This window comes from Taeniopygia guttata, chromosome 20, assembly GCF_048771995.1.
Source record: "Taeniopygia guttata chromosome 20, bTaeGut7.mat, whole genome shotgun sequence".
NCBI classification, from domain to species: domain Eukaryota; kingdom Metazoa; phylum Chordata; class Aves; order Passeriformes; family Estrildidae; genus Taeniopygia; species Taeniopygia guttata.
The window spans coordinates 4,812,472-4,838,751 of NC_133045.1; the positions used below are offsets into that span (position 1 = coordinate 4,812,472).

At 46.2% G+C, this 26,280-nt stretch overlaps 2 protein-coding genes across 6 annotated transcripts; both read right to left on the reverse strand.

The window, feature by feature from the left end:
• Positions 1-1,360: 1,360 nt before the first annotated feature.
• IFT52 (intraflagellar transport 52) lies at positions 1,361-10,321 on the reverse strand. The gene is made up of 13 exons (XM_030288655.4): positions 10,062-10,321; positions 9,071-9,158; positions 8,679-8,808; positions 7,724-7,799; positions 7,565-7,636; positions 7,101-7,227; positions 6,438-6,524; positions 6,079-6,147; positions 5,226-5,380; positions 4,147-4,234; positions 2,892-3,000; positions 2,251-2,396; positions 1,361-1,673 (listed from the first exon to the last, which is right to left on the reverse strand). Exons 1-13 carry the CDS (start codon positions 10,178-10,180, stop codon positions 1,626-1,628), a joined length of 1,314 nt encoding a protein of 437 aa, XP_030144515.4. The 5' UTR covers positions 10,181-10,321; the 3' UTR covers positions 1,361-1,625.
• A 532-nt stretch (positions 10,322-10,853) lies between these two features.
• On the reverse strand, positions 10,854-26,075 carry SGK2 (serum/glucocorticoid regulated kinase 2). Of its 5 annotated transcripts, none has more exons than XM_030288683.4 (14): positions 25,903-26,075; positions 20,726-20,795; positions 19,498-19,555; positions 19,000-19,049; positions 18,376-18,433; positions 17,699-17,782; positions 17,290-17,421; positions 16,393-16,505; positions 15,305-15,341; positions 14,651-14,737; positions 13,277-13,372; positions 12,852-13,007; positions 12,397-12,486; positions 10,854-12,190 (listed from the first exon to the last, which is right to left on the reverse strand). In XM_030288683.4, the coding sequence occupies exons 1-14, from the start codon at positions 25,952-25,954 to the stop codon at positions 12,035-12,037; spliced, it is 1,239 nt and encodes a 412-aa protein (XP_030144543.4). In that variant the 5' UTR covers positions 25,955-26,075; the 3' UTR covers positions 10,854-12,034. The 5 variants fall into 5 exon arrangements, with proteins under 5 accessions (XP_030144543.4, XP_072773112.1, XP_002189641.5 ...); XM_072917011.1 differs by having other exon boundaries at positions 25,860-26,067; XM_002189605.7 differs by lacking the exon at positions 25,903-26,075 and adding an exon at positions 24,314-24,566 and having other exon boundaries at positions 11,272-12,190.
• Between the last annotated feature and the right edge of the window lie 205 nt (positions 26,076-26,280).

Genomic DNA, 26,280 nt, shown 5'->3' on the forward strand with positions numbered 1-26,280 from the left:
ATCCCCGGGCTGCTCACATGGCTTTTTTTTAAACCATGTTACAACATCAGGAACAGGTGACAAAACAACTTGAAACAGGGCTGGGAAACAGAAAGTTATTTACAGTTTGAAGTATAAACACCCCAGAAGAGTACAAACCGGAGCTATAATTAGCAAGAGGAGCACTCAGGGGGTTGGTTCAGCTGCAGTCTGTGCTGGCTGACTGATTGCTATTGCTACTGCACAGGAGAAGAGATCAAGGTTGTTGTGTAAATCTGGAGCTGGAATGTACAAAGTGCTCTGAGTGACAAACACAACCACGGCCTTAAAGGAAAACAGAGGAAGAAATGAAAAATTTCCAACATGCTGCTGTGAAAAGGGAATGGCTGCAGTGGAAGAAGAGATACAACCACTTCTGCTAACATTACATTAGCACATCTCAACTGAGCAGGAACTTGGCAGGGGCTTTCGGGCACCTCCTTCAGAAAAACCTGTGCCAAAATGCTATGTGAAGCATGAAGAAATGTAAAATAAAAAGATATTTTGGAGGGATAAAAAGATGAACAGATTTTTTTGCAAAAAGCAGCTCTGATTTTAAAAACCATGGCAGAGCAAGGTAAAACACAGAAGTCATTGAAGGCCTGAGTGGGGGAAGAATTTAATAATCTGAGTGTCAGACTGACAGCTAAAAAAGGCTTTATAATGCAATTTCACCACATTAATATAAAAAAAAAAGTCCTTGCAATAGAGGTGTGGTGTTGATGATGTTGACAAATCTTTTCTTCTCACCACTGATCTCCTTGGCTCTATTTTTGCTGTGCATTGAGCTTCAACATTTCACGGAAAATTAATTTAACCTGGATTTCCACTCCTGTGTATTACTGAACTCACTACCTCAGGGAGTGGGCTAGATATCAAATAAATGGAAGTAAAAATATCCATGAATTTCTGTGCAGTATCAGTGTCTTAATAATGATCCATTAAATCTTAAGGTTTTCATCCATGTGCTGTCTTCTCTGTTTAAAATTCTGTAGTTCCAGTCTGATATGAGGCAGCAATCTGCAACAATGTCATTATTGCTTAATTTCAAATCCTCCCCTCCCTTGGAAGAAATGTTTTCTTTCTACAGTAACAAACTCACCTCTCCTTAGTTCTCTTTGGCAGAGAGACAAAATGATGCTGCCTCAGGGTGATACATGTATTTTCAGCAGCTCCTGTTAAAATTATGGCTCTATTTTTTGTCCTAAGTTCACAAACCAAAACAACAACCCTTCTCAAAGTGCAATTAAGGATTTCATGTACAACAGGAGAACCAACAGGTAAGACAGACTTAACTACAAGAAAATAAATGCTGGAGCCAGAAAGAAGGACCCAAAACACATTTTCTTAGTATATTATTTTTTTAATATATTAAAAAAATTACAGTTTCAATAAAGAAGTAGAAAAATAAGAAATTCTTTGGAAAGTGCTTGTGAAATACAAGCAGTTCCCCAGAAGGCATTAATTATCTGAACTACCACACATAAACGATCCAAGCATCCAGTGAACTACTGAGACAGTCCCAATCAATACACTGAGAAGAGAGACTTTAAAAATGGAAAAATATACTTTCCCTAAAAGGTTTATCTCACTGGGAAAGCCAGTTCTCAGGTACTGTTCTGGAATCCAGCTTCACTTTGGTCAGTATCGTGTTCCTTAAGAAAGGGAAGAGGAAGGAAAAAAAAAGAAGATAAAAGCATTTTAACAACAGGGTAGAACTGTAAGATTTTTGGCTTAACTAGATTATGTGTGAAACAGACAATTCTTGTTAGCACAAACTGTTGCTCTGCCAATATGCTCCAAACACACTTTGAAGCATTAAATTTGCTATGAAGAATTCTTTCAGCACAGCTGCATTTCAGTGCAGCTCCTGAGGAACAATGCTGGTCACCTCTGCACTGCAGCACTGGCCAGAGCTGTGAACACTCCTGAGGGCTCCCTGCTCTCACTCAGGCACCACTAATGAACTGGATTTAGCTGCAATTACAAACTACACTTGCATGTACTAATCCCCCAATTAAAATAAATGAGAGACTTAATAAATTGAGCAGTACATGTTTTATGGAGATTAAGAGTCATAAGTACTCTGGATCACACTTGACTGGTCTCATTTATAGCACAGTTAGTGTCTTACATCACCTCTTGCCTGTGACAAGTGTAGCTGCTACAATGACACACCACCCTCACTGCTGCTACTACCACCTACTCACTTGTAGTTGTTATTAAAAATACCTGATTCAGTTTCTTAAACTCAACCACTTGGAAGAAGATGTGCTCCAGGATATATTTGGCATCTTGCCTGTCCTTTGGGAGTTCACTGGTCACTCCCAGGATATCGCCACATTTCCGCACGTAGAACTCCAGGTCATCATCAGTGCCTAAACAAGCACCCAGGGAAGAAGGCAGGTGAGTATCACACATCTGGAGCAGCTGGCCAAAAACCTGCTCTGAATCTCCATTTGCTCCTGGCATCCTGGAAGGCTCAGTCCCATCACTAAGCTCAGTGGACTAGCCACGATGTATTCCTGCAGCCAGTACCTGCTCATCTTCTTTAGGTGTTTGCAATAATCTTAACATTTTAACTTCAAAGCATAAAAAGGATGTGAAATTTATCAGCAAGAGTGCACAAAGCAATTTATGCACAATATAGGACACAGGAAGAAACATGATAAAATGTCATGTAACAGCCAAAATATAATGTCATGGTACATAAAGTCACACTATTAATTTCCAAAGCCTTTCAATTTCTTAGATCAGGATAAGAGCAGTACATTTTCCCAAATGAGGTGCGTGCTTTAAAATTAAATATAACAATTTTCCTCTCAAAAACCTGGACTTTTATTTCAAATGTGCAAACAATCTTCTCCACTTACATTTGTTTGTAATCTCTGCAAGACGTGCTTTCTCTGAGGAAAAAGTTTCATCCAAGTCAAACAGTTCCAGAGCAGGAGGAGGCAATTCTTTGAAAGCAGGTGGAAAAACCTTGGAGAGAAAAAGCAGCATGGTTGATTGCCACACATTTTTCTTTACAGATCTCTAAGACAACAGTTTTGAACTTATGTTGGACTTAAAGAAACCCTTTTAAAAAGTCAAAAGCAACTCCAAAGCCACTGAACCAAGGGGCAGCATTTGAAAATTCAATTTTTATGTTGTAAAAATAACTGAACATTCCAAAATAATTTAGTCACATGTATGCCAGAATTATCACCCAGCATCACATCTAGACATTCTTATTTGCAGTTTCAGTTTTGCTCCATGAGACCCAGGTGATGGCTGAGAGCTGAGGAACTAAATTGGCCCTAATAACTCATCCTGAAAACACACTGACATCAGTTCTGGTCAGAGTATTTTCTGTTTCATGCAGGCACCATTTATGTCACAAGCTGGACTTGGGTTTTTAAAAAGCAGTGAAGGAGACACCACTTTCAGTTGCACTCCTGAAGCTCTAAAGGATCCTAGAAATGCTTTCTCAGTGGCCAGGGTAAAGAAGGATGGAACAATGATGGCAAAATTCAGATACTGAGATTCCTGCCTTCTGAAATGAGTTTGACACCCCCGTAGTTTGTGTTGTTGCTGTCTGCCCAAACATTGCTGGTTAAAGTTTGATCAGCTCCTGCTGTAAAAGACCAATGCTCTGCTTTCTGCTTCCCCTGAGGATGTGGGATGGAGGCAGAGAAGGACAGACTGGCTCCTCCCTGGCAGCAGGCAGTGCAGTACCTTCACCACCACCACAGCTTTCTGAAATACCACATCCTGTTTTCATTGGGAAGGCTGAGCCAGCACCTCACAGGACTGGGAGCAGCTACTCAATCAAAGGCTCACCACACAAGGATTCTGTCTTGGTACCACACATTACAATTTGAAGCTCTTTTAATAAATTTGAAATGTAAATGAGTGCTCTTTCCTAAAAGATGGTCCCTAAAGTGTAGTCAACTCCCAAGTGATTAGTTATTACTACAGCATTTCTCACTGCTTCTTTTACAGAACCATGGAAATGACACACAGAGGTTTGCCATGAAAAAATGAAATAGAGACTCATTAAGGTTGGAATAGACATCCAAGATTATCAAGTCCAACCTTTGTGGATAAGGTTTCTCCCTGTACTGTACAAGAAAGAAAATTACTCACAGCTGGCTGGAGGACAGGTAGTGGAGTCTCAAATTCAGGCTGAATGAGTTGGAGGGGTTCGTGTTTCATATTCAGTTCTTCATAAGCTCTGCAGCACAGAAAAATTTCAAGTATGAGGGAAAAAGAGACCACAACTATTTCCACTAGCAGTCTATAGAGATGGATTTTTGTGAACACACCAGCATCAAAGTTTTGCACTGTAATGGCACAAAAAAAATGGGATGTCAATTTTATAAGGACCTCAGAGAACTACAGATCAGTAATACATAATTTCTACAGTGAGAAAAGTAAAGTTGTGAGAGGGGAAGATAATTATAGGTTGATATATAAGGTGACTAAAAAAAAAATCACAGCTCAATTCTACAATCGACTTTTAGCAGGATGAACTCAGATGAAGGAGAAGTGATCCAGCACAAAACACACAGAACTGGAATTTCAAAAGTTTGTAAGGAAGTCAATAACCAAAAGGTATTTTTTAAAAGAGTATTTGTTATGGGATCAGAAGGGAGACCCTCCTCTGAATTCACAACTAGTGAAAATACAAGAAATACAGAGTAAGAAGAAAGAATGTCCCCAGCAGAGTGGAGTTTCATGGATTCTGTATTAAGCTGCCACTACTCAAAGTGTTCAGACATGATCTGGGTAACAGGGGAGTTATGATGGACAAAGCTGATAGTGACACAAACTGGTAAAACTGAGCAGCTAATAAACCTCAAAACACAATTACTGGGAAATGCAAAGATGACTGAAATGCAGCTTTCAGTAAATTCCAAGTAATTTAAAAGTGGAAAAATGAGCAGCTCTCAGTTATCACTCCAGAAAGTGCCCAACTTCACTGCAGAGAGTTCTCAAAACAAAAAACCAAAAAAAGAAGACCAGAAGCTACAGCTAAGACAAGAAGCAAGAGAAAACATCATTGCCACACTGTACAAATCTATCTTCTGGAATATCCATAAATATCCATATTCAAAATGCTCAGTCCTTCCTGCTCTTAAGGAGACACAGTTAAGCACAAACAGAAAACGCAGAACACCAAATGGAATAAATAAATAAGTAATAAGAAAATTACAGCTGCTGACTTGATAACTGAAGGGAGGACAGTTGTGTCCAGCTGATAAAGGGATGTATCAAACAGCTTTGTGAAGTCTCTGGGGTTCTCATCTCCTTCCTGCAGGCACACTCGCAGCTGCTCGGACAGCGCGGCTGTGTCTGGGAGCACGGTGTAGTCTGAAATCTGGACACACAGATACACACCCCTGTCATCTGAAATGGCCAACCCATCCCCACTGTCTCTTTCTAGCTCCTATCTCACCTAAACTCTCACTTAGAAATAATTATTTCACTCTTTACCAGGTATGGCCCTTTGCAGTGCAGCTCACTAGATCAGTAACTGTCCCAACTCTTCTCTCAGCTGTAAGCTACCCAACATGTGGGTGTTTTATTTGGATTTCTGTTAATTCTTTAAAACTGAGAGCTTACTAATCAACTGTGCTAAACTGTTGTTTTTTATGCACACAGAGTATACAACTTAATCACATAAAGGTATTTCCAAATAAAACCAGCATTTGTATACAACTAAAACTGACACACAGGTTGATCCCTTCTCACATACAGAAAATCTGCCTTTCCTTCCTGCACATCCCTCTTGTCTCAGGGCTCAGAGGGAAGTGCAAACTCATCACATTGGAGCAGTCCATCTCATGAACATGGGCAAATTGGAAAAAGACTTTCACAAATTATATCTGATGATGAATAGCAACCTAAGGCTGAGTGGTACATTAATTTTTACACCTGAGCCATCTGTCTACTCAATCCTAGATCATGAATAAAGGTTCTGCAACAACAGCAGCACCCATCTTGCTGTCAGCCACTCTGTGCCAAGACCAGTGCTGATCCCACTGGTTTTACCTTCTTGTGATGGATCTCTCTTACCTCGGGGTCCTCCATATCCATCTGGTTTAAGTGGATATCTGATGTTGTGAGCCACTGGAAAAGCACATCCTGGGGAAGTGAAAAAATTACTTTCAGGAGGATCCAAGTAATCTCATACTATGCTTAAATATTAATATTAAATCTATTAAATAGCATATAATGAAAAAGATTAAAAAGAAGATAATAAATCAAAGAATATCTCAGTATTGGCTGAGAATTCCCATGCTGAATCCATTTCATAGATGTCTTGCTCTAAAATGAAGCTGAGCCTGGAGTGCTTTGCAAATGTTGTGAAGATACAACAGGGTCTTTTTAAAGGGAAAAAAAAAAAACACAACTCCCAAAAAACTCCAACTTACCATGATCTTACCATTTTCTTCTTTATCTAAATACTGGTCATTAAACATGTGGGAAGATCCCAGGGCTGCCATCTTTCCGCCTTTACTCTACCAACAAAGCACACAATATAGCAAAAATTTCTTCCAAATCACAGTTTTAGACAATTGTTATTGCATTGCATTACTTGTCTACATAGTAAAAAACTGTGTTAACCTGTTCACATTCATTAACAATATCAATCCTGTGCTTGTAACTCCTTACTACTAAATTTCTGAATTTATTTTTGTAAATTAACTGGGCTGGGTGAGTAAAACAACATATGAAAAAACTAATGATTCCAAGGTGAGAACCTTGCAAATCAATATGCTGTACTTACAAAACTAACAATAATATTATTTAATAAATTATTACTAAAACAGCATAAAAAACCACAAAAATTTTAAAGAACTAAAGATATTCACCAGTCAACCAAAAAACATGCAATCTTTGCTGATCACCTCATTAATTCTCCTCTGAACCCTGAGGAAGTTTAACATAAGAAAAGTCAGGGGTCACAGGGCTCATCTGGAGTTTGCAGATGCATTAAAAACTGAGGTGGGTTTGTAAGCATCCCTGAAAGATCCCCTCACAATTTTTGTGTGTTTTTGCAGGGGGAATGCAGGGAGGCCCCAGGCAGCTCATACCTCATGCTGATAGAAAGCCAGGATGGGCCTGTTGAGAGGGAAGCAGACAGACCCCGTGGACAGAATTGCCACTGCTGGCTTCATCACATTCAGTGTGGCTCCAAAGGGATAAACAAAGGTGAGAGCTCTGCAGGAAATACAGAAATTCCATAAGCACCTGCATGTACCAGGCAGGCTGGACAGATTCACAGAACTCAAACTGAAACCCATAGACTAGAGGCAAACAAGATCTGGTCATGAGAACAGTAATTCCTTTCCAAACCTATCCCTCCTGCTCCTTCAGAGGTCACCAAGCTCTACTAAACAGATTCTCCTTTCCAGATATAACCTCAGAAGCACAAGAACGTAAGAAATGCATTAGAAAACCTCACCATAAGCACAGTGTACTGCTGCTAATCACAAACCTGACAATTCTGAGGTGTTCTACATAATTTCACATCAGTTTCCTCAGAGAAAACACTTACTGTGAGTCATGGCCCCTTCCATCTTCATCTGTTGTCTCAAGCACTGTTTTCTTTGCAGCTTCACTGATTGCCCTACAAGATATTGAAAAACAAACCTTACTGAAAACAACACAGATTACAAGAGTTTACTGTGGATATTCACATACTCCAAATATTTACCTGTTCAAAACTCCATCAGAGATTAGTGCTTCTTTTGGGTGGTGGTACTTGTAATATACATTACGTACTACAGCATCTTGAAAAAAGAAAAAAATATATAGAAATTGACATCTTAGCTGACCATTGTCTTAGATTTAGCAAAGAAAAATCAGTTTAGCTCTTGGTTTCCCTGGGTGTTTGCTTCTAACACCACAAAGCTGGCATTTGGCTACCAAAAGAACTGAAATCAGCCTTTACTACTGTCTTCTTTTGGACAGAGTAGATTTAGGATAGGAAGATGCTTGCAAATACAAATAAAAATACAAAAAGTTAAGCACATCACCATCTTCTGCAAAGCAAAAGAGACAAAAAATGATCCAGTTAAAACAGCCTGTACCAACTCTTACAACTCTATTTTTTATACATCTTCCAAACACTTGATGAATTGAGTCCTACTGATACAAAAAATGGCATAGTCTAGAAAAGCCACTAAAGACCCCAAATATTTTATGTACATTGACTTACACTTGCCTTGGGTTGTTGGGGGTTTTTTTCCACATTGGCAGCACAAAAACAATGAATTACATTTTCTTGTTCTGCTAAAGAAAAGTGCCACTTCTTATTCAGGGTGTGCATTAAGTGATTCAATCCTTTGAAATGTGTGGGAAATGTTTTAAATTAATGGTTTTTAAATCAAGAAATTTCCCTAGAATTTTTTTTTTTAAATAAATTAAAACTAACAGCTACAGCAAAGGAATGGAAAGGATAAGTTGCCCATGTACTCTGTCCATGGAAAGCCTTTGCTGTGCTCCAATATTATCTTGCCATGTGCATGCAAATTTAAAGAGAAAAAAATCTTTTAGATCAAAAGATACTTTGTGAGAAAGATCTGCTTGGCTTGTATCCACAAAAGCTGAACCTGCTCTTTCAGTTTTGCTGCAAATTGATGATTAAAAGTAGCAGTGAGCCTCATTACCATTATTGAAAATGATCCCATATTCTTCTAACAAAAAGTTAATATTTGTGCCATTCCGGGACTCTCCACCTTCTCTCAGCATCACCAGGATGGCCCCACCATCCTCCAGGAATTTCTTCAGAACGGAAAACTAGAAATCAACAAAGATCCAGAAAAACAAACAAACAAACATGAGAAGCTACACACAAAACTGTAGGAAGTTACACTGATATGGGGGGAGAGAAATTATTTTGACTGCTTGCATTTAACTTTATCCTATAAGAAAATGTTTAAATTCCAATTTATATGAACTCATTTAAAGCAGCATTACAGCAAAGTCTTCTGTCTTGTTCTTTTTTACTTAAGCAAATTTTATATCATAATGAACTTGAAAACAGTTATTGACTTCTTACCTCATCAGCACTGAACTTCTCTCTTGGTCCTGCTGTAATCCACAATTTCACCCCAAGCAGTCTCTCAGATGTGATCTCATCTTTTAAGCTATGAATAAATTAATAAAGACACGCATTACCCTTGGATATAGTCCTGAACCACAACTTTTTCCTTTTGTGTTTTTTATAAAGGACTGGCAAGTGAACACAGAGCAAATCACTTCAGTCACCTCACATCCTTTCATCTCGGTTTAAAGTTGACAACTTGAGCAAAAATAATCCTAACAAATATCAGCCAGCTAAACAGTAACGCTCCTCTGACAAGGCACTGCTGCAAGTTGCCAACGCTGCTAATAGCTTTGCACCTGAGGAGCTTCCTATTATTTTTCTTTTTCTTCTTTTTGATCTGGCAACATTTCAAACAATAAGATGAGGTGGAAAGAACCCACTGGGACCAGTGGAGCCCAGCCCCATCCCTGCACAGACCCCCCAAAATCCCACCCTGGGCACCCCTGGCAGCGCTGTCCCAGCGCTCCTGGAGCTCTGGCAGGTTTGGGGATGTGCCCATCCCCTGGGGAGCCTGGGCAGTGCCAGCACCTCTGGGGAAGAGCCTTTCCCTGATCTCCTCTCCCAAACAGCTCCACGCCGTGCCTTTTTGCAGCGGTCAGATAAACAGTACCATCTACAAAACCTCTGTTTTCTTTTTGTCCCAAACTCCAAATTGAGCCAGACTCACCAATCTGTATGAAGAGCCTCATCCTTACAACTTACACTCTATCCTTATAACATACACTCTATCCTTACACTTTACACTCCACCTCCTTCACAGGTGAGCTGTAGCTCCCAAGAACCACCCACAGCATCCCACAGCGGCAGAATACGCGACAGGGCGCAATCAACACGAGAGAGGGACCTCAGCTCACCACACACAGCCCCAGAGGCCGCTCGGGTGCCCACCGCGGCCCACACCCGCCCGCCGCGGCCTCTCCGCGCCCCCCGAGCCGCCGCTCACCTCTGCACCTTCCAGCTGCCGCGCAGCCTCTTCCGCAGGGCCTTGTAGCCGCCGGCCGGCGTGAAGCTCTCGCCCTTGGAGGCGTTGAACACTATGGCATTGCGCGGGCCGCTCTCCATAGGCTCCCGGGCTGCCGGAGGGCTGTGGGGAGCAGCGGGCCAGCCCAGCGGCCCGGCCTCCCGCGGCTGCCCGGCCAGGCCCCGCCGCGCCGCCAACACCAAGCGCGCCCTAGCAACGCTCCCACCGCACGCGTGCGCGGCTGCCGTTCCCCCCCATCGAGTGCAGAGGGCGCCGTAGTGGTTCGCTCCACTCCCATCCACGGGAAAGGGGCGGGGCGGTACCACTGCGGAGGGCGGGGGGTGTGACGTCCTGCCCGCCCTCAGTCCGCGCTTGTCAGGGCCCAGCGAAGTGCCGCTGTCCTGGAGCCTTTCTTGGCGTTTCTGGGCCTTTCATTTTGTTTGTGTAAAAAAATCCCAACCCTGACAGCTGTAAGGGTGGGGAGGCCCCGGCACAGGTTTCCCAGAGAAGCTGTGGCTGCCCCTGGAAGTGCTCAAGGCCTGGCTGGATGGTTGGAGCAGCCTGGAAGAGCAGAAGGTGGCCCTGCCCACCGCTTCTCAAAGGATCCACTCCTTTGAGAATCATGGAATTTTTGATTCTGTGTGTGCTTTCATGACGGAATTCCTCTCTAATTTAAACGCAGCAGTGTTAGTCACTGTCTGCACACAGCCCCGTGCTCTCGGCCCAGCACAAACAGCCTCCTTCCCCTCTTATCCAGAGCACCCAGAGAACATATCAGTGTTTGCAACTTTAATATAAACCATGTCATAATTCCAATGACTTCAGCATATACAAGATAGAGCCTGATAAAAAAAAAACAAACCAAAACACACAGTTGTACCAGCGCAAGGTTCCCCACCACACAACTTTTAGACAGACCCTTGGTTATCCCCGTGTTGCACTGAACCCCCTCTCCTCCCCACATCAACAGCACAAAACAGCTTAAAAAAATGTGGGAAGTGACATTCAATGAACACACCAGCTTTTAAATTAAGGCAGAATAAATAACTTCCACATCAGTGATGGGCATTTTCAGGTGAGTGCTGGAGTCTGGAGCATGGCCACCACTCGTTGTTCACTGCCCTGTGCTCATTACAGTAGTGTTGGTGTGCCTAGGGCAAGTCAAGCACATGCACCCCCACCCCCAAACAGATTTCAGCTATAAAGGTATTTTTATTTTTCCAATCAACTCAGTCTTTCCCCACCCCTCCTTGATCTGGGATTTTCCCCTACACATTGGCTCCTCCATCACAGCCTTGTTGTTGCTTCAGTAGCTTGCCAATCCTGGGCCAGAAAGATAATCCGCTCACTTTGAGGAGGATCAGACTGGCCTGAAAGGCCACAGTGCAGTTCAGGATTCACAGATCTGCAGTTGCCTTTGGAACAATAACTGATGAACTGTTTTTCACTCAGCCCAGGGTGAGCAGCTTGAGTGACAAAGTTCACCTAAAGGAAGGAAGCCACTGTTCATAGTGATGTGAAGAGTTTCCTTTTCTCTTGAGAGCTTTGAGAAAGACGTTGGACATAGCTGAGCATTACTCCACAAAAGAAAAAAGTAAAATAAACATGTCCAGTTAAAGGGACATGGCTCTTGATGTGAATGATGGCACATACCTCAACCATAAATATAACCACAGGGTGAATATAATTCTGCCAAGCAGCACAAGACACTCATAAAATCATAGTCAGTGTCTCACTTTCCCTGGCAGGGAAACATTCATTTAGGGAGAAAATCCACCAAACAACAAAAATTAAGAGCTCTTCCATCCCAGCTCCCAGCTAGTTAGTGTGTTAGTGCCAATTTCCTTAAACCATGAGGAAAGAACAGTACCAATCCTCTCAAAAGGGAAAAAGGGAAAAAAAACCCACAAAAACCCACTCATTTAAAATATGGCTTGACAAAGCCTTTGTAAAACTTAAAAGTCCTCTTCAGTTGGTGCATATGAAAATCCTAAAAACGCATCTGAGGCACTGGAGCTGCTGGCTGCTAGGTCAGGCGTGCGGGTGATGGAGGCAGAGATGGCTTCTTGGGTGAACTCAGGATCAAAGTGTCGCAGATCAGCTGGGCCAGCCTAAGCCAAGGAGCAGAGACACACAATCACCCACTGAGCAAACCCAAACCAAACCCTCTGTTTGGACAGTCCAACACAGCTGCTCTTCCAAAAGAGCCGTCACCACTGCATCTGCAGGTCCCAACCCACACCTCAGAACCCTCAGTATCCACATGAGGCATCTGGAGAGGATCCCTTCTGTAAAACAGACAGAATTACCCACTTACCACATTGGGGTTGAATGGAGGAGTAATCCTCTTGTGATATAAATCATCCCAGTTTATTGGGCTGAAGAATACGTGGTTCTTTATCTCAAGCTGTACAGAAAGCAGGAAAGAAAAATCAATTTTCTGCCAACACTCATTTTCCAGCACCTGGTCTCACAGCTTTAAGTGGTTAATTTGAAGTTACCACTTACTCAAATCACAAATCCTTAATACATGAGGGTCCTGGTCCAGGAATCCCCTGAAGGGAAATGACCCATCACACACTGCTGTCCTTAGCTGGCCACCACCCCTCTCCCTCTGGAAATCCAAGTCAACCCCGTGTGTCCCTTGCAGGAGGATGAAGGGACAGACTGTGTGGGAGGGTTTTTCCAAGACAGTGCCGTTATGAAAGAAATGCTCAGAATAGAAATTTTTCCCATCCATCCTCCCTCCTGCTCTTAGTGAGGGCCACCTACAAAGTCTGTTTTGGCACCCAGCCTCCTCTTCTGGTCCTTGTGGAGAAGTCCCTGAAGGATGTCACAAGCTGCCACAGTCTTGGTTCCTTGGATCTGTAGTGGCTTGTGCAGAATGTTGTCATACATCTGAGACACATCCCGGCTGTAAAAAGGAGGCTAATTTGAAAGAGAGGAGAAGAAGGCAGGTAAAACATCAGCTACCAGAAGGAGCCACACATTGCAGGACTCATTTTGCCCTGCAGTGAGTAGATGAGGGAGACCTGCCACACCTCTGCTCAAAAGGGCAGGTAGGATTGGACCAGATCATTAATTCAGGATTTAGTTGTCTATAAAGTACCTTGTGAACACCAGACTAACCTTACACTACGGCTTTTGCAAATCAAATTTCCACTATGTGAAGTAAACTAACCCATTTCCAAACTTACCAGTCCAAAGAGCATTTCATAGAGAACAGCTCCTAGGCACCACCAGTCTACTGTCCTGTCATAGGGCTGCTTCTTTAGCACCTCAGGAGCCAGATACTGGGGAGTCAGAAGGAAATATTGGAGTCAAATTATAAAGTTAGGGCTTTGCCCTTCTTAGTCCCAAACCTGGCCACACTTCAAGTTGGGCAAATGCATTAAGAATAACACAGATGCTTTTCCTAGTGTTAGCTAATAAACTCTTGACTTGCTTTGGAGCAATGGGGTTGAGAGCTCCCATTGTGTCCTTGCAGGCTACAGGAGGTTCTCTTCCTCAAGTGGACTTCTAGAAGAATTTGGCACCTGCCAAAATTCAGCCAGCAATCCTGTCCCGCTGAGAGACATCACACCTCTAAAAAACTCCTATATTTTTTGAAAAAGCTGCAGTTTTCAGAACCTGTAAGTCTGTCCAAAGCAGCAAAACTACCAAGAGCCACCATCGAGGAGCAACAGGCAAGAAATTGAGCAACCTGAAGAAGAGTTTGCCACAGAATTACCTCTGTGTACTATCAGGCTCTGTCTAGAACAGGAAAACATCAATACACACCAAAACTAGAAAACAAAGTTCAAACATTCCTGCTTGGTTCATGCTGTGCTATTGCATAAGTGAAACCTCACTGGAAAAGGAGGGAAATTTCTTCCCCCTTCTACTGAGCTCGAAGGCTGAAAGGTGTTGAGTCTACAGACACTTTGTCAAGCTGCCTGGGGAAAGCAGCAGGACAGGTATATTACCTAGGCTGAGGTGCTACCAAAATCCCCAGGCTCAGTAAGAAGCAGGCAAAAAAAGCCTCCAAGAAGCCAGACTGGAAATAGTTTTTTGCAAAACCCAGTTGGAGTGCACTGGAGGAAATGCCTTTCCTCCCCTCTGAGCAGTGTTTGCATTCCAGGGGGAGCCTGCTGCCCCCCTGTGCACAGGGCATTCTGCAGCTCCTGCATGCACCAAGGACACACAGGAGAGCACAGCAAGCTCCTGTGCATGCCAGTACCAGCAGGCTCCTTGTTCTGCACTGCTGTGGTCTCAAAGCAGGTAAACAATCAGCAATCCTGCTCCCAGGGACAAGGTTGTCTCCTCCTCCACGGCTATTTTCACAAGCCTGGCCATTTCCAAGTGCAGGAACTCCTGCCTCAACAGCTCATTCACACTCCAAAATTGCTATGTTGTTACAGGTGGAGCTGTCTCTGCTGGACAGGGACGGCTTTATCTGAACTCCAGCTTCAGGCTGACAACCTCAGAGCCCATATTTTTTTGAGGTGGCACATAAACCCAAGACCCAGAGCACCAAGTGCCTGAAGGTTTCCAGCCCCCAGGTCTCAGCAAAGCCCCAGCACATACAGTACCTCAGGAGTGCCACAAAAGGTAGAAGTTGTCTCCTCTTGCTCCATTCCTTCTTTGCAGAGTCCAAAGTCTGTCAATACTATGTGTCCCTAAAGAAAAGGCAAATTTTAGCTTGTCCCAACTCATTATGGAGAGGAGACAGGATTTCCAAGTATTTTGCCTATGCATTACATCTCGTGTGAGTTTTGGTTCCCACTGCTCATCTGCCTCCCCTCCCTTCCATTATGCTCATCCTATAGTACAGATACTGGAGCCTGTATAAAAAATAAAGGCTAGCTTTCTTCTTATTTTTTATTTGTGTACAGCTAGATACCAATGAAGAGCTCCAGCACTGCTGGGATTTTCTGCTGCTTTATCCCAGAGCAAATTTATGTAACAGTCACCACCAGAGCTGCAGCAGTGACCTGCTCTTCACCACCCTGATCCCTCCCCACAGGTCAGGTCCCAGCTTCTGGGAATGAGCCCCAGAACCATGCAGTTCTTCAGAGGGCAAACCCACTCATCCCTCCACGAGCTTCACAGAAGTGTAGTGGGGCAGACAGATAAAATCCATGCCATCATGTCAGCTACAGTCCAGTTTGCAAAGCCACAGCCCTCTGCTTGTGGTCCTGATGTTTCTAAAGACTGCAGAAAGCCAGCTCAAGCTGTGAATATACCTGGCAATCCAGGAGGATGTTCTCAGGCTTTAAGTCCCTGCAAGACAAAATGCTGTTTGAGCAGATTTGGCCAGATATTTAGAAAACATGGATCTGAAACAGCTTCAGCTAAGAGCAGGAGCTAACAAAGCCTCCCAAATCCAGATCACCAAGACCATCCCAAATTGCAGACTCCCATCAGTATACATACATGCAAACATAAATAGGCTGCTTTCACACAGGATAAGGTGTTAGCCTGCATTTCCATGCATAAATTGTTACTGAGAGATGATTTCTTACTTACTGAGCCAGGTTCATTTTATGTCTTTAAACTTAATACTCTCAGACTGATACTGGGAAGGGGAAATATCGATTTCTCAAGGTTGGGATTGAAGGCACTTGAGACAGTATTTCATGTTTGGACTCAGGTTGTTTATTATTTCTTATCTATGTTAATCACTACTGTGAGTTTGGCAGCTTTTTCATTAGCAAGGCACAAAATGGCAAACTAACTCTTGTTACAAGGCATTTTAAAACTAAACTATCCAATTAAGAAAGGACATCTAGGTTATTTTCCCTTTTAACCCAATAACTGATCCCTCAAAGCCTGCATTGCGGACTTTTCTGTCCAATCACAAAACATCACCCAAAACCATGAAGAAGGAAGAAGGTGAAGAACAACCTGCCTCTGCCCTAAAACCTCCATCTTGCTTCATATTTATTTCTATATTCTAAAATCCCAAACTCTAAGTTTTCCACCCTGTGATATTACAGACTTCTAACCAACTACACACCCGTAATCCCAGTGCTATTAATCAATTTTAAAAGCCTGTTCCACAACCTCAGATCAAATGCAGTGTTCTCTTGTGGGTCTGTGCCTTTCAGCACAGAAAGTTTAAAATTCTCAGCATCCAGGATTCCAACAGGGAAAGAATGGTTTATTCCTGTCAGGTCCTGTGCAGGCTCTCTTGCAGGGGAAAGTGCCAGCAGCACAGTCGGGCTAGGATGTTCTGCAGCTACTCCAGCCCTGCATTTCACTTCCCCAGTGAATCCCTTTCCCTCCCACCACTGCACCCCCTGCCTGGGCAGGCTTGGTGCCCCTGCCTCACCTGTAGATGATGTTTAGGGAATGCAGGTAGCCAACGGCACTGGCCACTTCTGCAGCGTAGAATCGGGCCCGGGGCTCACGGAAACAGCGCTCCCTTTGCAGGTGGAAGAAGAGCTGTGGGAAGGTAAGAGTGTTGATCATGTGTTTAAAAAAATGAAAGCTAATCTGGAGCAAGGCTGAAAGACAGCTACGCAGGTCAAAAGTGATTTGCAGCAGGTAGCACATTAACAGCATGAAATGAGCCCAAGCCAAGTGAATTTAAGCAATCCAAACACCTTCCTAAAAATGGTTTCATTTCTCCTCATCATCATTCTCAAAAATTAATAATTAACACTCAAGCCCCCCCATCATCTGCTGACCTGGTTAAGCTCTTAGCTTACTACAACCCACAGGCCATGAGAAGTAATATGTGCAGAGAGCTGAACATGCAAAAAACCCCAACATGAACTCAATTCGAGCAAAATATCCACCTTAACAATACCTAACGATCATCACAGAAAGACAGCTGAGAAAAGTCAACTTCTACAGGACAGAAAAAGTCTAGAAAGTTGCAATGGCATCACCCATAGACATGGATCCAGAGTTGGCACACAAGGGAGTTTCCCTAAAGCTCAACAACACCAATATTTCCCGTATTCTCCACAGGATTTTAAAATGCCCCAATACTGCCTTTCTCAGAATCTTTACTTTGGGAAGCCCCAGACTCAGGCATAGCCAGCAAGATCTTGACTCTATTTACAGGTGAGATATCCTGCCAGGTATTCCTGGCTGCTCCTTGCCAGCAGTCAAAACATTATCCCTCAACATCATTATCTTCTGACAAGAAATAGCTTTAAATAAAGCAGCATGTTTGTGAAGGACCAAAAAGGATTGAAACAAAGCCTGTAAGTGCACTCACCTCTCCTCCATTTACGTAGTCAAGCACAAAGTAAAGCTTCTCTGAGGTCTGGAAGGAATAGTGGAGTCCCACAAGGAAGGGGTGCTTGACATTTTTCAGAAGCACGTTGCGTTCTGCCATGATGTGGTTTTGCTATCAAAAAGCAGATAAGACATGAAGATTTCAGGCAAAGATCCAGCCCAGCCTGCCCTAAGAGCTCCCTGATGCTTTCAAAGCAGGTAGAAGCTGGGAGCCCATGAGGATCATTTCCAGCCCCAAAAAGAGAACCACTCCCTCCTATCTGACCTAATTAACCTCTGTTCTTTTGTTCTCAGGCACAGGCAAATCCATGTTTAACATGTGAATTGCTTACCCTGAGAGCCCATACACCAACCACAATTTCCAGAATAGCCCAGGAGAGCAGACATACCTCTTTTTTCTTGAGGATGGTTTTCTTATGCAAGACTTTCACTGCATAAAAAGTCCCATCACACTTGCGTTTGGCCAGGAGAACCTGCAACAGAAGGTTCTCTGTCACAGCTGTCTGTCTCACCTTGGTCAGGGTTTCCTCATTAGCTCAACACTCTTGTGAGTGATTATATACACAGAAAACTACTTCAGAGGGCCAGGTACAGGGTTTTAAAGACCAAGCTCCAGCCCCCTCAATCCCCAGCACTTTTTCATTGCCAGAAGAAAAGCACTCAGTATCTCCACATACATCCCCTAGACACCCAAGAGAAAAGAGTTTTGGAGCATTTAGGGCCAGTCCCATTTCAAGTGAATCCTGCCTGTCTCTGAGGTTCCTCTGGAGATATTTTGCTGAACAAGTTTGAAACTTATTTTGAATCAAGCACTGCTCTCTACCAGCACCACCATCCTGAGCATAAAATACCTCACTCCTCAGCCCTTAGATAGGTTGAAGGTCCTTAAACTTAGAATGGACTATTAATAACAGTATCTGAGGTTTTATTTAATCTCAGTCCCACTGAGGCCAAGCACCTCAGGAGAGATGCAAGCAAAGGACACAGCCAGAAACTCCTTCAGCAGCACATTTTCCTTCCAAGCTGCCTCCAACCAGTTCCAGCCCACCTGCACAAGCCCACTTACTTTTCCAAAGCTTCCTTTGCCAATAACCTTCAGGAAGTCAAAGTCTGTTGGCTTGGCACTATTGGGCAAGAATGAAACAAGTTAATGTTTCTGGGAGAGAAACACGCAACAGTAACACCACCATCAAAGCAGAGTTCCTGCTTGGAAAAAGGAGTGTTTGTGGAAGGGATTAAAGGGCACTGGTGGGTGACCCTCACTCCCAGCAGCTCAGGATTCACACTGTGTGTGTCAGTGCACCCTGCAGAGTACGAGCACCCTCAGCAGCCCAGGGGCTGAGGGCAGTGACAGCACCCACAAGGATTAAGGGATGCCTTTACAGGGGACACAGTTTATCCCTGTTTCTAGAGAAAGACAGCCAGGAAGTGACAAGGAAAACCCTCCCTTGCTATCTCTCAAAAGGAAAGGGATAAGGGGCTACAGATGCAGCCAGGACAGGATGATTATAATGAGTACCAACTGCAGCTTAGTCTTGGAAGTTTTGGTGGCACATGTAGTGTTAAAGGCCAATAAATGTAATTGTCCAGACTCCTGCAGACACCACCCTGTGACACACAGGGACCATCTGCATCCTCCTATTAAATCTCCTCACACTCCACACCCTACCTGGCTTTGCAGGGAGCTTACTTGGGGTTAGCAGAAGGTCCGAGGTTGATGTTGTCAGTTGGTGTTGAAGGCTAGAGAAGATAACAAGAATTTTGGTCACAAGGACTCTGCTGCAGGTTGGGTTTTCCCTTCCTCAACACAGCATCCCTCCCACAGAGCCATTGATAAACACCCAGTGGATACTTCAGCAAACATTTAAGGTCTCTTTAGATGGCCTTATGCACACCCAGCCCCACGGAGCTGCAGCCTCTCTCTTCCCAAAGACAAGGGGATACACACACACACGCTCTTCCTCCTGTTCCCTAGGACTCTTACTGTCCCCAGGCTCTGGGAACACCATGCCTTGTCCAAAAGGGTCTCCCTGCTGGTTTTCCCCACCCAGCATCACCTACAGGGCAGGGCAGCAGTAACACCTGCTCTCCCAGCAGGCTAACACAGGCTCTCCTTGCTTTTCATCTAAAGGCACCAGCCCCCTTTGTCCCAAGGTGAGGATTTGCTTGTTCAGAGCCATGATCTCACCTGGGTGCTTTTGTCTGGGCTCCGAGAACGATCCATTAAAAAAACAACTCGCTCAGCACTTGGGAAAAGAAGAGGAAGTCAGTGTTGGATACAAAATCTGAGAGAGAAACAGCTTCACACTGTTAACTTGCCAGGGAGTAGTGCAAACCCCAGTGTGTTCACCCCTTCCATCACAGGAGGGCTCAGCTGAGCTCCCCAGCCCTGCTAGCCCCAAAGGATGGGGTACCTGCACTCTGGGGGAGGCAGGGAGTGGTGTGTGCTGACAGGAGATTAGGGAAGCAGGGCTCCTGGGTGAACAAGCTTAGCTAACATTTCCTCCTGATTCACAATAGCAGAAACTGCACAAGCAGGGGAGGGCCAGCACAGCCCCAGGCCAGGTGAAGTCACAGACCCCATCCAGGCAGATGCAGCCCCCTCCCCACTGCACAGGGATGCTGCAGCTCAGTGAGTGTCCCCACAGGGCAGCCAGGAGAGCCCAGCCAGGTCCAGCCAGCACGCTCCATGGGGCTGGCAGCAGCCCGAGGCCACTCCCCAGGCCAGGTCAGACCAGGGCAGCTCAGGGATGTTGACTTTGCAGGGAAGAGGAGCTGCCATGGCAGCCAGGGCAGGCTTGGTGAGCATTAAAGACCTCTTGTCTGCCTGGTGCAGCTTTTGCTGGGGCTGGAGAAGCCAGACTTGAACACTCATGGGTTCAGATCCATCCTGCCTGAGCATCACTGGGGATGGGTGAGCCGTGCCTCAGGGATTCCTCCCTTATGGTTTCAAGGTTTCCCCTATGCTCTTTGCAAAGGGCAGAATTAAGAAGATAATGAATAAAACAGCTCTGCTCCTTTCTCCCCTGCCCCAGAAAGCTTAGACCCCATCTCTGCCCCACCACACAATGTCAAGGCTCTGAAAGCTCTCATCCAGACAGCCACCCTCTGCCCCACCCCTCCCAAAAAGGGGACCAAAACGACCCCACCAGCCTCCCATCTCACCTGTGGGTGCTCCCACTCTCTGCCCCCACACACCACGAGGCACAGACCCCCAGCCATCCCAAAGAAACCCCTCCTGCACAGCCAGGCTGGGCATGGCAGGAGCTGCCAGGCAGCAGCAGATGCTGGCAGCTGTATCAGAGACTGCCCACATCTGCCCGGTGCCAGCCAGCTCCAGCCACCAGCCAGCCAGCACAGGGGTTATCAGCTGAGCTGTTAAAGGGCTCCATCCCACTGGGAGGGTTCATACTCACTATGAGCAGAGCCTGGAGCCAGAGGCCTTGATGGTTTGTTCTATCCTCTCCCGGCCGTGCCTGATGAGTTCTGTGAGCAAAGTTGGAGCACCGAAGCCGATTAGCTGGCAGCGTGATCACCAGTGCACAGAGGCACATTTGTTCTTCACTGACCTTGCTCTTCTCTCCACAGCCAGCCTCCTCCCCCTTCCACTCACATACCAAAATAACCAGGAAATTATAGGAACCAGGACATCTTCCCTCCCAGCCTCACCAGGAGCCCTCAATAGCTCACAGGACAGGGATGAGTGCCACAACACAGACACCCTTTCTGGTGGCCAAGGGGACTCAGGCTGCAGCACCACTCTCAAACCTTCCTGAGCCACCCCTGTGTCCCCAGGGGGGACAAGGAGAGCACTTACAAGGACGAGGTTGTACTGGGATACGTCACACACTTGGCACATCCACTGTCCCTTCCATTCAGGACTGTGAGTAATTAGGGACATGAATGAAACCTTTCAGGCCCTGCAGAGGTAAGCCAGCACACACACACCACAGCAGTGGCTTGCCCAAGGACACACAGCCAGTGCCAGGAGCTGGGATTCCCACCACGGAGCATCCCTGCTGCTCAGCTCTGCAGGCAGTTGCCACCACTCATCATCATCCTCACCTCTCCCTTCAGAGAGGAAGCCCTGAGCCTGCTCCCTGCTGCACAGGCTGAGCCAGAGGGAAGCCCAAGGAGTGCAGCCTGTACAGAGGAGATCCTTGTTTTGCTTAGGAGTAGATAGCAAAATTATCAAAAAGACTCCATTTTACTCCTCATTTCTGCCACTGAAGGGAAAGCAAGAATCAAAATAGTCACAGAAATATGTGTTTCCTTTTCCATCTAAAAAGAAGGGACTTTATAGACACAAGCAAGCTGTCATCCTGGACTAGCTCTTCTACTGACCAGGGAATGGACAGCAACTGCCAGAGCCCATCTCCCTGGGCAAGGATTTTGTAGGACAATGAGTTTTGAGGCAAACAAGCCCATAACAGAGCCCTTCCATGCCCAGAATGGATCTTTGGATCTGCCAGGCAGGGGGTCCTGTGAGCTCCCGAGAGCCCCTGAACTGGTCACATCAGATCTGAGATTTGGGGGCAGCTCTGATGAGCAGCCAGAATACCAAGCTGTGAGTTTAGAGTTTCTGAATGGGTAAGAAAGGCAAAGCAGGAATTTAAAGTGAAGCCCACAAACCTTACAGAGGGAGAACTTACAACATCAGGCTGGTCTGAGCCCCTGACCTTGTCCACACTTCCCCCTGCTGCAAGTGCAAGATCCTGTCCCAGCTGGCAGCCACCAGCAGTGACAGCACCCAGACAGATCAAGCCCCATCTCCTCCCACTGGGCATAGTCCTTTCCCTGACAGCCTGGCTCTCCCAGCTCTGCTGAAGGTCATCCAACACCTGCCTCAGGGCTGTGTCTGCCTCACAGACTGGGCAGATTCATGGCCAGAGCAGAAAGTCATCGCTGCTGCTGTCTCTGGGCAGACAACGCTCCCTGAAGGATCCAGCCTTAGAGGAGGCTGGCACAGGGCACACAGGTGTGTGTGGACAAGCCCCAAGCTGCACATGGCAGTGGGGAGAGGAATGAAGGTTCCCACCCCTGCTCAGGACCCTCTTGCCAGGGCAGCCCATCCTAACGCCTCACTTCTGCTCACTGCCTGCAGCTCCATTGGGTGACACAGCCCATTTTCTCCAAATCTGAAGCCCCACAAGTGTGGGTTTGGCCTCAGGACCAGCTTGCTGCCTCTGTTCTGATCCTAGACTCAGGGGAAATAGTGACTCAGGCACAGAGGGAGATATCACAGCTTGGGCATCTTGGAGAGCACATGAGTAAGCCATGGAAACATATCCACATGCCTTGGAGGTATTTACAGGATGCAGGATAAGTTCCTGACTTGCTCCAAGGGGCTTGGACAAGCCTATTTTAGCAACCTGCAGCTAGGCAGGAGCCCCTTCCCACCTGGCAGCCCATTCATGCCTCCCTCCAGCAGCCCTGCTCTGCTCCACTGCCTCTTTGCTGGAAGTGAGGCCACTCAACAAGTCCCTGTTGACCAAGGGCAGCCTTTTCCAGTACTTTTACATTAAAGGGATTTGTTCTGAGGTTAAAGTCTCTGGCACTGAAGTACTATTCCCATTTGTAGGATGTGTATATCCCCATCCCACATCACTTTCTATTCAAGTTCCAAGCCACCTTCCCCAGCCCAAGTCCACCTTCAAAACCAGGTTAGTTTGTGGTTGAAATCTCACAAACAGTCAAGCAGGCTTTTCCTTAGCACTGACAAACCCTACTCTCCCTAAAGCAGAAAGATTTCCTGAGCGCACACACTGAACAACAGAACCAGAAATAGGTCACGAAGATACGCTGGAATCTTGGTTATCCATGCCCGGCTGCATCCCTCCTCGTGCAGCACGGATGCTCCAGGCACGGCCAGGGCCACACAGAGCATTGGCAAGCAAGGCTAGGAGTTCCCCAGTATCATGGGACTATTACACATCAAGAACACAGACCCCTGCACCCCACTCCCCCTCCTCAAACACCATTTCACCCCAACTCCCAGCCACAGGCACCCCCAGGCAGGAAGCACCTGCTCACACAACAGAAAGCACTATTTCCAAGTTGGAGCATTACTGCAGCTAAATGTCCCCCCACCACACATCCCTCAGTAACATACGTTTGCTTCCCAGCACAGCACGAGCAGCTCCCTGTTCCTCGCACAGTTCTGACCCACATTCCCATGCCAGCCCGGCGTTATTTGCTACAAACACATCACTAATGCAGCGCGTACCTCGCACGGAGACGCGGCCTCAGCGGCTCGTCATCGCGGGCTGCTCCCACCTCCTCCCTGATGTCACCGCTCTCGGCAGCCCTCCCTGCCTAACCTACATTGCAAACCCCTCCGAGGCAGCCCCTCGTCCCCTCCTGCTCTGGGAAGGGCTGGCTGCCAGCCTGGAGAGGCCTGGCAGGGCTGTGGCTGGAGCAGCAGGTGATGGTGTGGAGGAAATCAGAGTTTGGAGGGACAGGGGTGAGGGAAGGGCACGAAAGGCAGCCCAGAGCCTTCACCCAGCACAGGGGCTGCTCACAGCTGAAAGGGGAGATGCCCCAGTTTCAGCTCAGGGAGGTGGGAAGGATTCCTGCAAACATGTGCTTTTACCAGGGAGAGAAGAAAAGGCTCAAGTCTTCCCCTGCTACAGATCTAAGAGATAGCTGCAAGCTAGTACTGAACTCCACTTTCATCCCCGTTGAGACACTATAGCAAGTCCAGGAACAGGTTAGGAAAGACTTTAAAGATGTTCTGCGTTTCAGGAAGCTTTCTGAGCCACCCTCTGGAGAGCTCCTGGCTTGTCAAATTTTCTCCTGCAGATCCTGTTCCCTACACCCCAGGGACACTGCAAAACAGAGCAGGAACCCAGCCAAGCAGCTCTGGCTCAGGGCAAGCTGGAGACAGCCAGTCCTCAAAATTTTAGAGAAAAGCTACATGCAGAACTTAAAGAAAACAGCAGGTGGCTAAAGCTTGAAGCACTTCGCAAAAAAATAATTCTACAAAAACAAGTAATCAAACACACCTGGGAGCACATCCCCCAGAGGCTGAGTCCTGAAGCACTGGAAGCAGTCCACAACCACCGAGCACGGAGACCTCTCATTGCCCATCCCTTCACCAGCCCACCCTGCCTGCCCTGTTAGGCCAGGAGCCCAAAGCTCCTTCCTAAAACCTAGAGGGGAAGAGCTTTGCTTCCTGCAGCAGTTCATTTAGCCCCTAAACACAACCACCCCCAACTCCTCAGAGCAATCGTGCCACTGCTGGTGCCTCGCTGCAGCACTTTAAAGAGAGCAGGAAATCTGACCAGCTGCAAAGGATGAAGACACACCTGCTAGCTGTACCCAAGGAGTGAGAATTTAGGTGGGAGGGAGAGCTTTGGGTGGGGAGGAAGAGGTGCAGGTGATGTGTAGAAGCAAATCACAGCCTGGCAGGCAGATCAGGTGTTCTGAATAATTTTTTTTACAAGTCAGCTGGAAATTCCTCTGCTGTCCAGTGGTTTGGAGGAAGGTCAAAACTGGCATTTGGTTCAGTCAAACCCTGAAGAAGTTGATTTTTACAGTGTCCTGGGGACCCTGGAGGACTGCAGCCAGGCTGGTGCTTTGCAGCACTGCTAACTGCAAACATAAACACATTGGGTGATTTGAGAGACCAGAGACTGAGCTCTGAGCAAAAGGAGACTTGATGTCTTCGCTCAGTTCATTAAATATAAAGCAGCTGCTTTTTGCTTCCATTGTAGTTTCCTGTTAAATCTCCCTGTGTGCAGCTGCAGCAGCAGGAAAGCAGCTTCTGTCAGGGCAATTTCAGCGCTGGGTGCAAGGAGGTCAAAGCCAGGCTGTGGCAGCATTACCTGTGGGAAGCAGAAAGGCTGGCCACCGTGGGATGGGTCCCAATCCAGACTGCAGGGGGAAATCATTGGGAACATCTGATGTGCTTGGTGCCATGTGTAATGAGGGACGGGAGCAGCATTTTCCTTGAAATATTACCTTCTTTCAGGTCAAAAGCTGATGTTTTGCTCAGAAAATATTCTCAAACTATCAGCATTAACACCTTTTAGGAATATCCCTCGTTTTATATTTCTCCATCTTTGCCTCCACTTGCACTGAAGTGGTCAAATTTCAGAATAATTTCATCAGTTAACTGACATTTTCTAGTCAGTACCTTCTGCTTTTGTTTCTTTAATGAAAATCTCAGTGTTATCAACAAAATATACTTGATTTTAATTTCCATGGAAAAGGGCATCTTTAATTCAAAACCTGCTTTCTATCTAAAAGAAGAGAAAGTGGGGAGGATCCTGTAAGGAAAATTTTAACGGCTAAAATGCATAAAACACCTAATCTGATGACAGCTAGTGATGGATAAAGTGATGCTGGGTTTTGTCCATCCTACCCCCTCTGTGAGGATCACTGCCCCTGCAGGACTGGGTGTCACTCAGGGCTGGGTGTGCAAGGCACAGCTGCCACCTCTGTGTGTCCCTGCTGGGCAGGCTGAGCCCGGCTGGAGCCCACCAGGAAGGCTCTGCAGCCCATCACTAGTGGGAAACCCCCACGGGGGAGCCTTCTCCATGCCCTCACTGTGCCCAGGGCTCAGTGGCACCGTGCCACCCAGCAGCATTACCCTTTGTCTTGCCCAGGGCAGTGGAAGAGGGCTCCATCCAGGCCACGAACATAAGCCAGCCAGAATAATCTCCTCTCCTTGCAGCTGGGGCAGGAATTCAGCTGCTGGCTCCGGGTGTCCTCGGGAAGCAGAGCACGCAGATGTTCCTCTGCCTGCAGAGGTGAAGGGCACAGGAGTCAGAGACAAGTCCTTGGGTGCAGCACTGACTGCCTGTCAGCCAGGCACGGCTCTGGGACACGGGGACAGCACCCACCCAGCATTCAGTCTGGTGAGATTACTGGGGGGCTCTGCCATCACCCCAGTGACAAAGCACTTTGGGACTGGCAGAGAGAGGGAATGGAAGAGAGCTGAGAGGTTTGGCTCCTGTAACACAGAAGA

Bases quoted from the DNA above. Each gene is read 5' to 3' on its own strand.
- IFT52 (XM_030288655.4), bottom strand. From the start codon at position 10,180: ATGGAGAGCGGCCCGCGCAATGCCATAGTGTTCAACGCCTCCAAGGGC. The intron at 7,637-7,723 runs GTAAATATTTGG...AATATCTTGTAG, and splicing joins TCTGATGGAGTTTTGAACAG to GGCAATCAGTGAAGCTGCAA. The intron at 1,674-2,250 runs GTATTTTTAATA...CCCTTTCTTAAG, and splicing joins AGTTTAAGAAACTGAATCAG to GAACACGATACTGACCAAAG.
- SGK2 (XM_002189605.7), bottom strand. From the start codon at position 24,497: ATGAACTGCTGCAGGAAGCAAAGCTCTTCCCCTCTAGGTTTTAGGAAG. The intron at 20,796-24,313 runs GTGTGTTTGATT...CTTTGCTCACAG, and splicing joins TCTGGGGGATGTGCTCCCAG to AACTCATCAGGCACGGCCGG. The intron at 19,050-19,497 runs GTGAGATCATGG...TATCTTCTCTAG, and splicing joins GCCCAGACAAAAGCACCCAG to CCTTCAACACCAACTGACAA.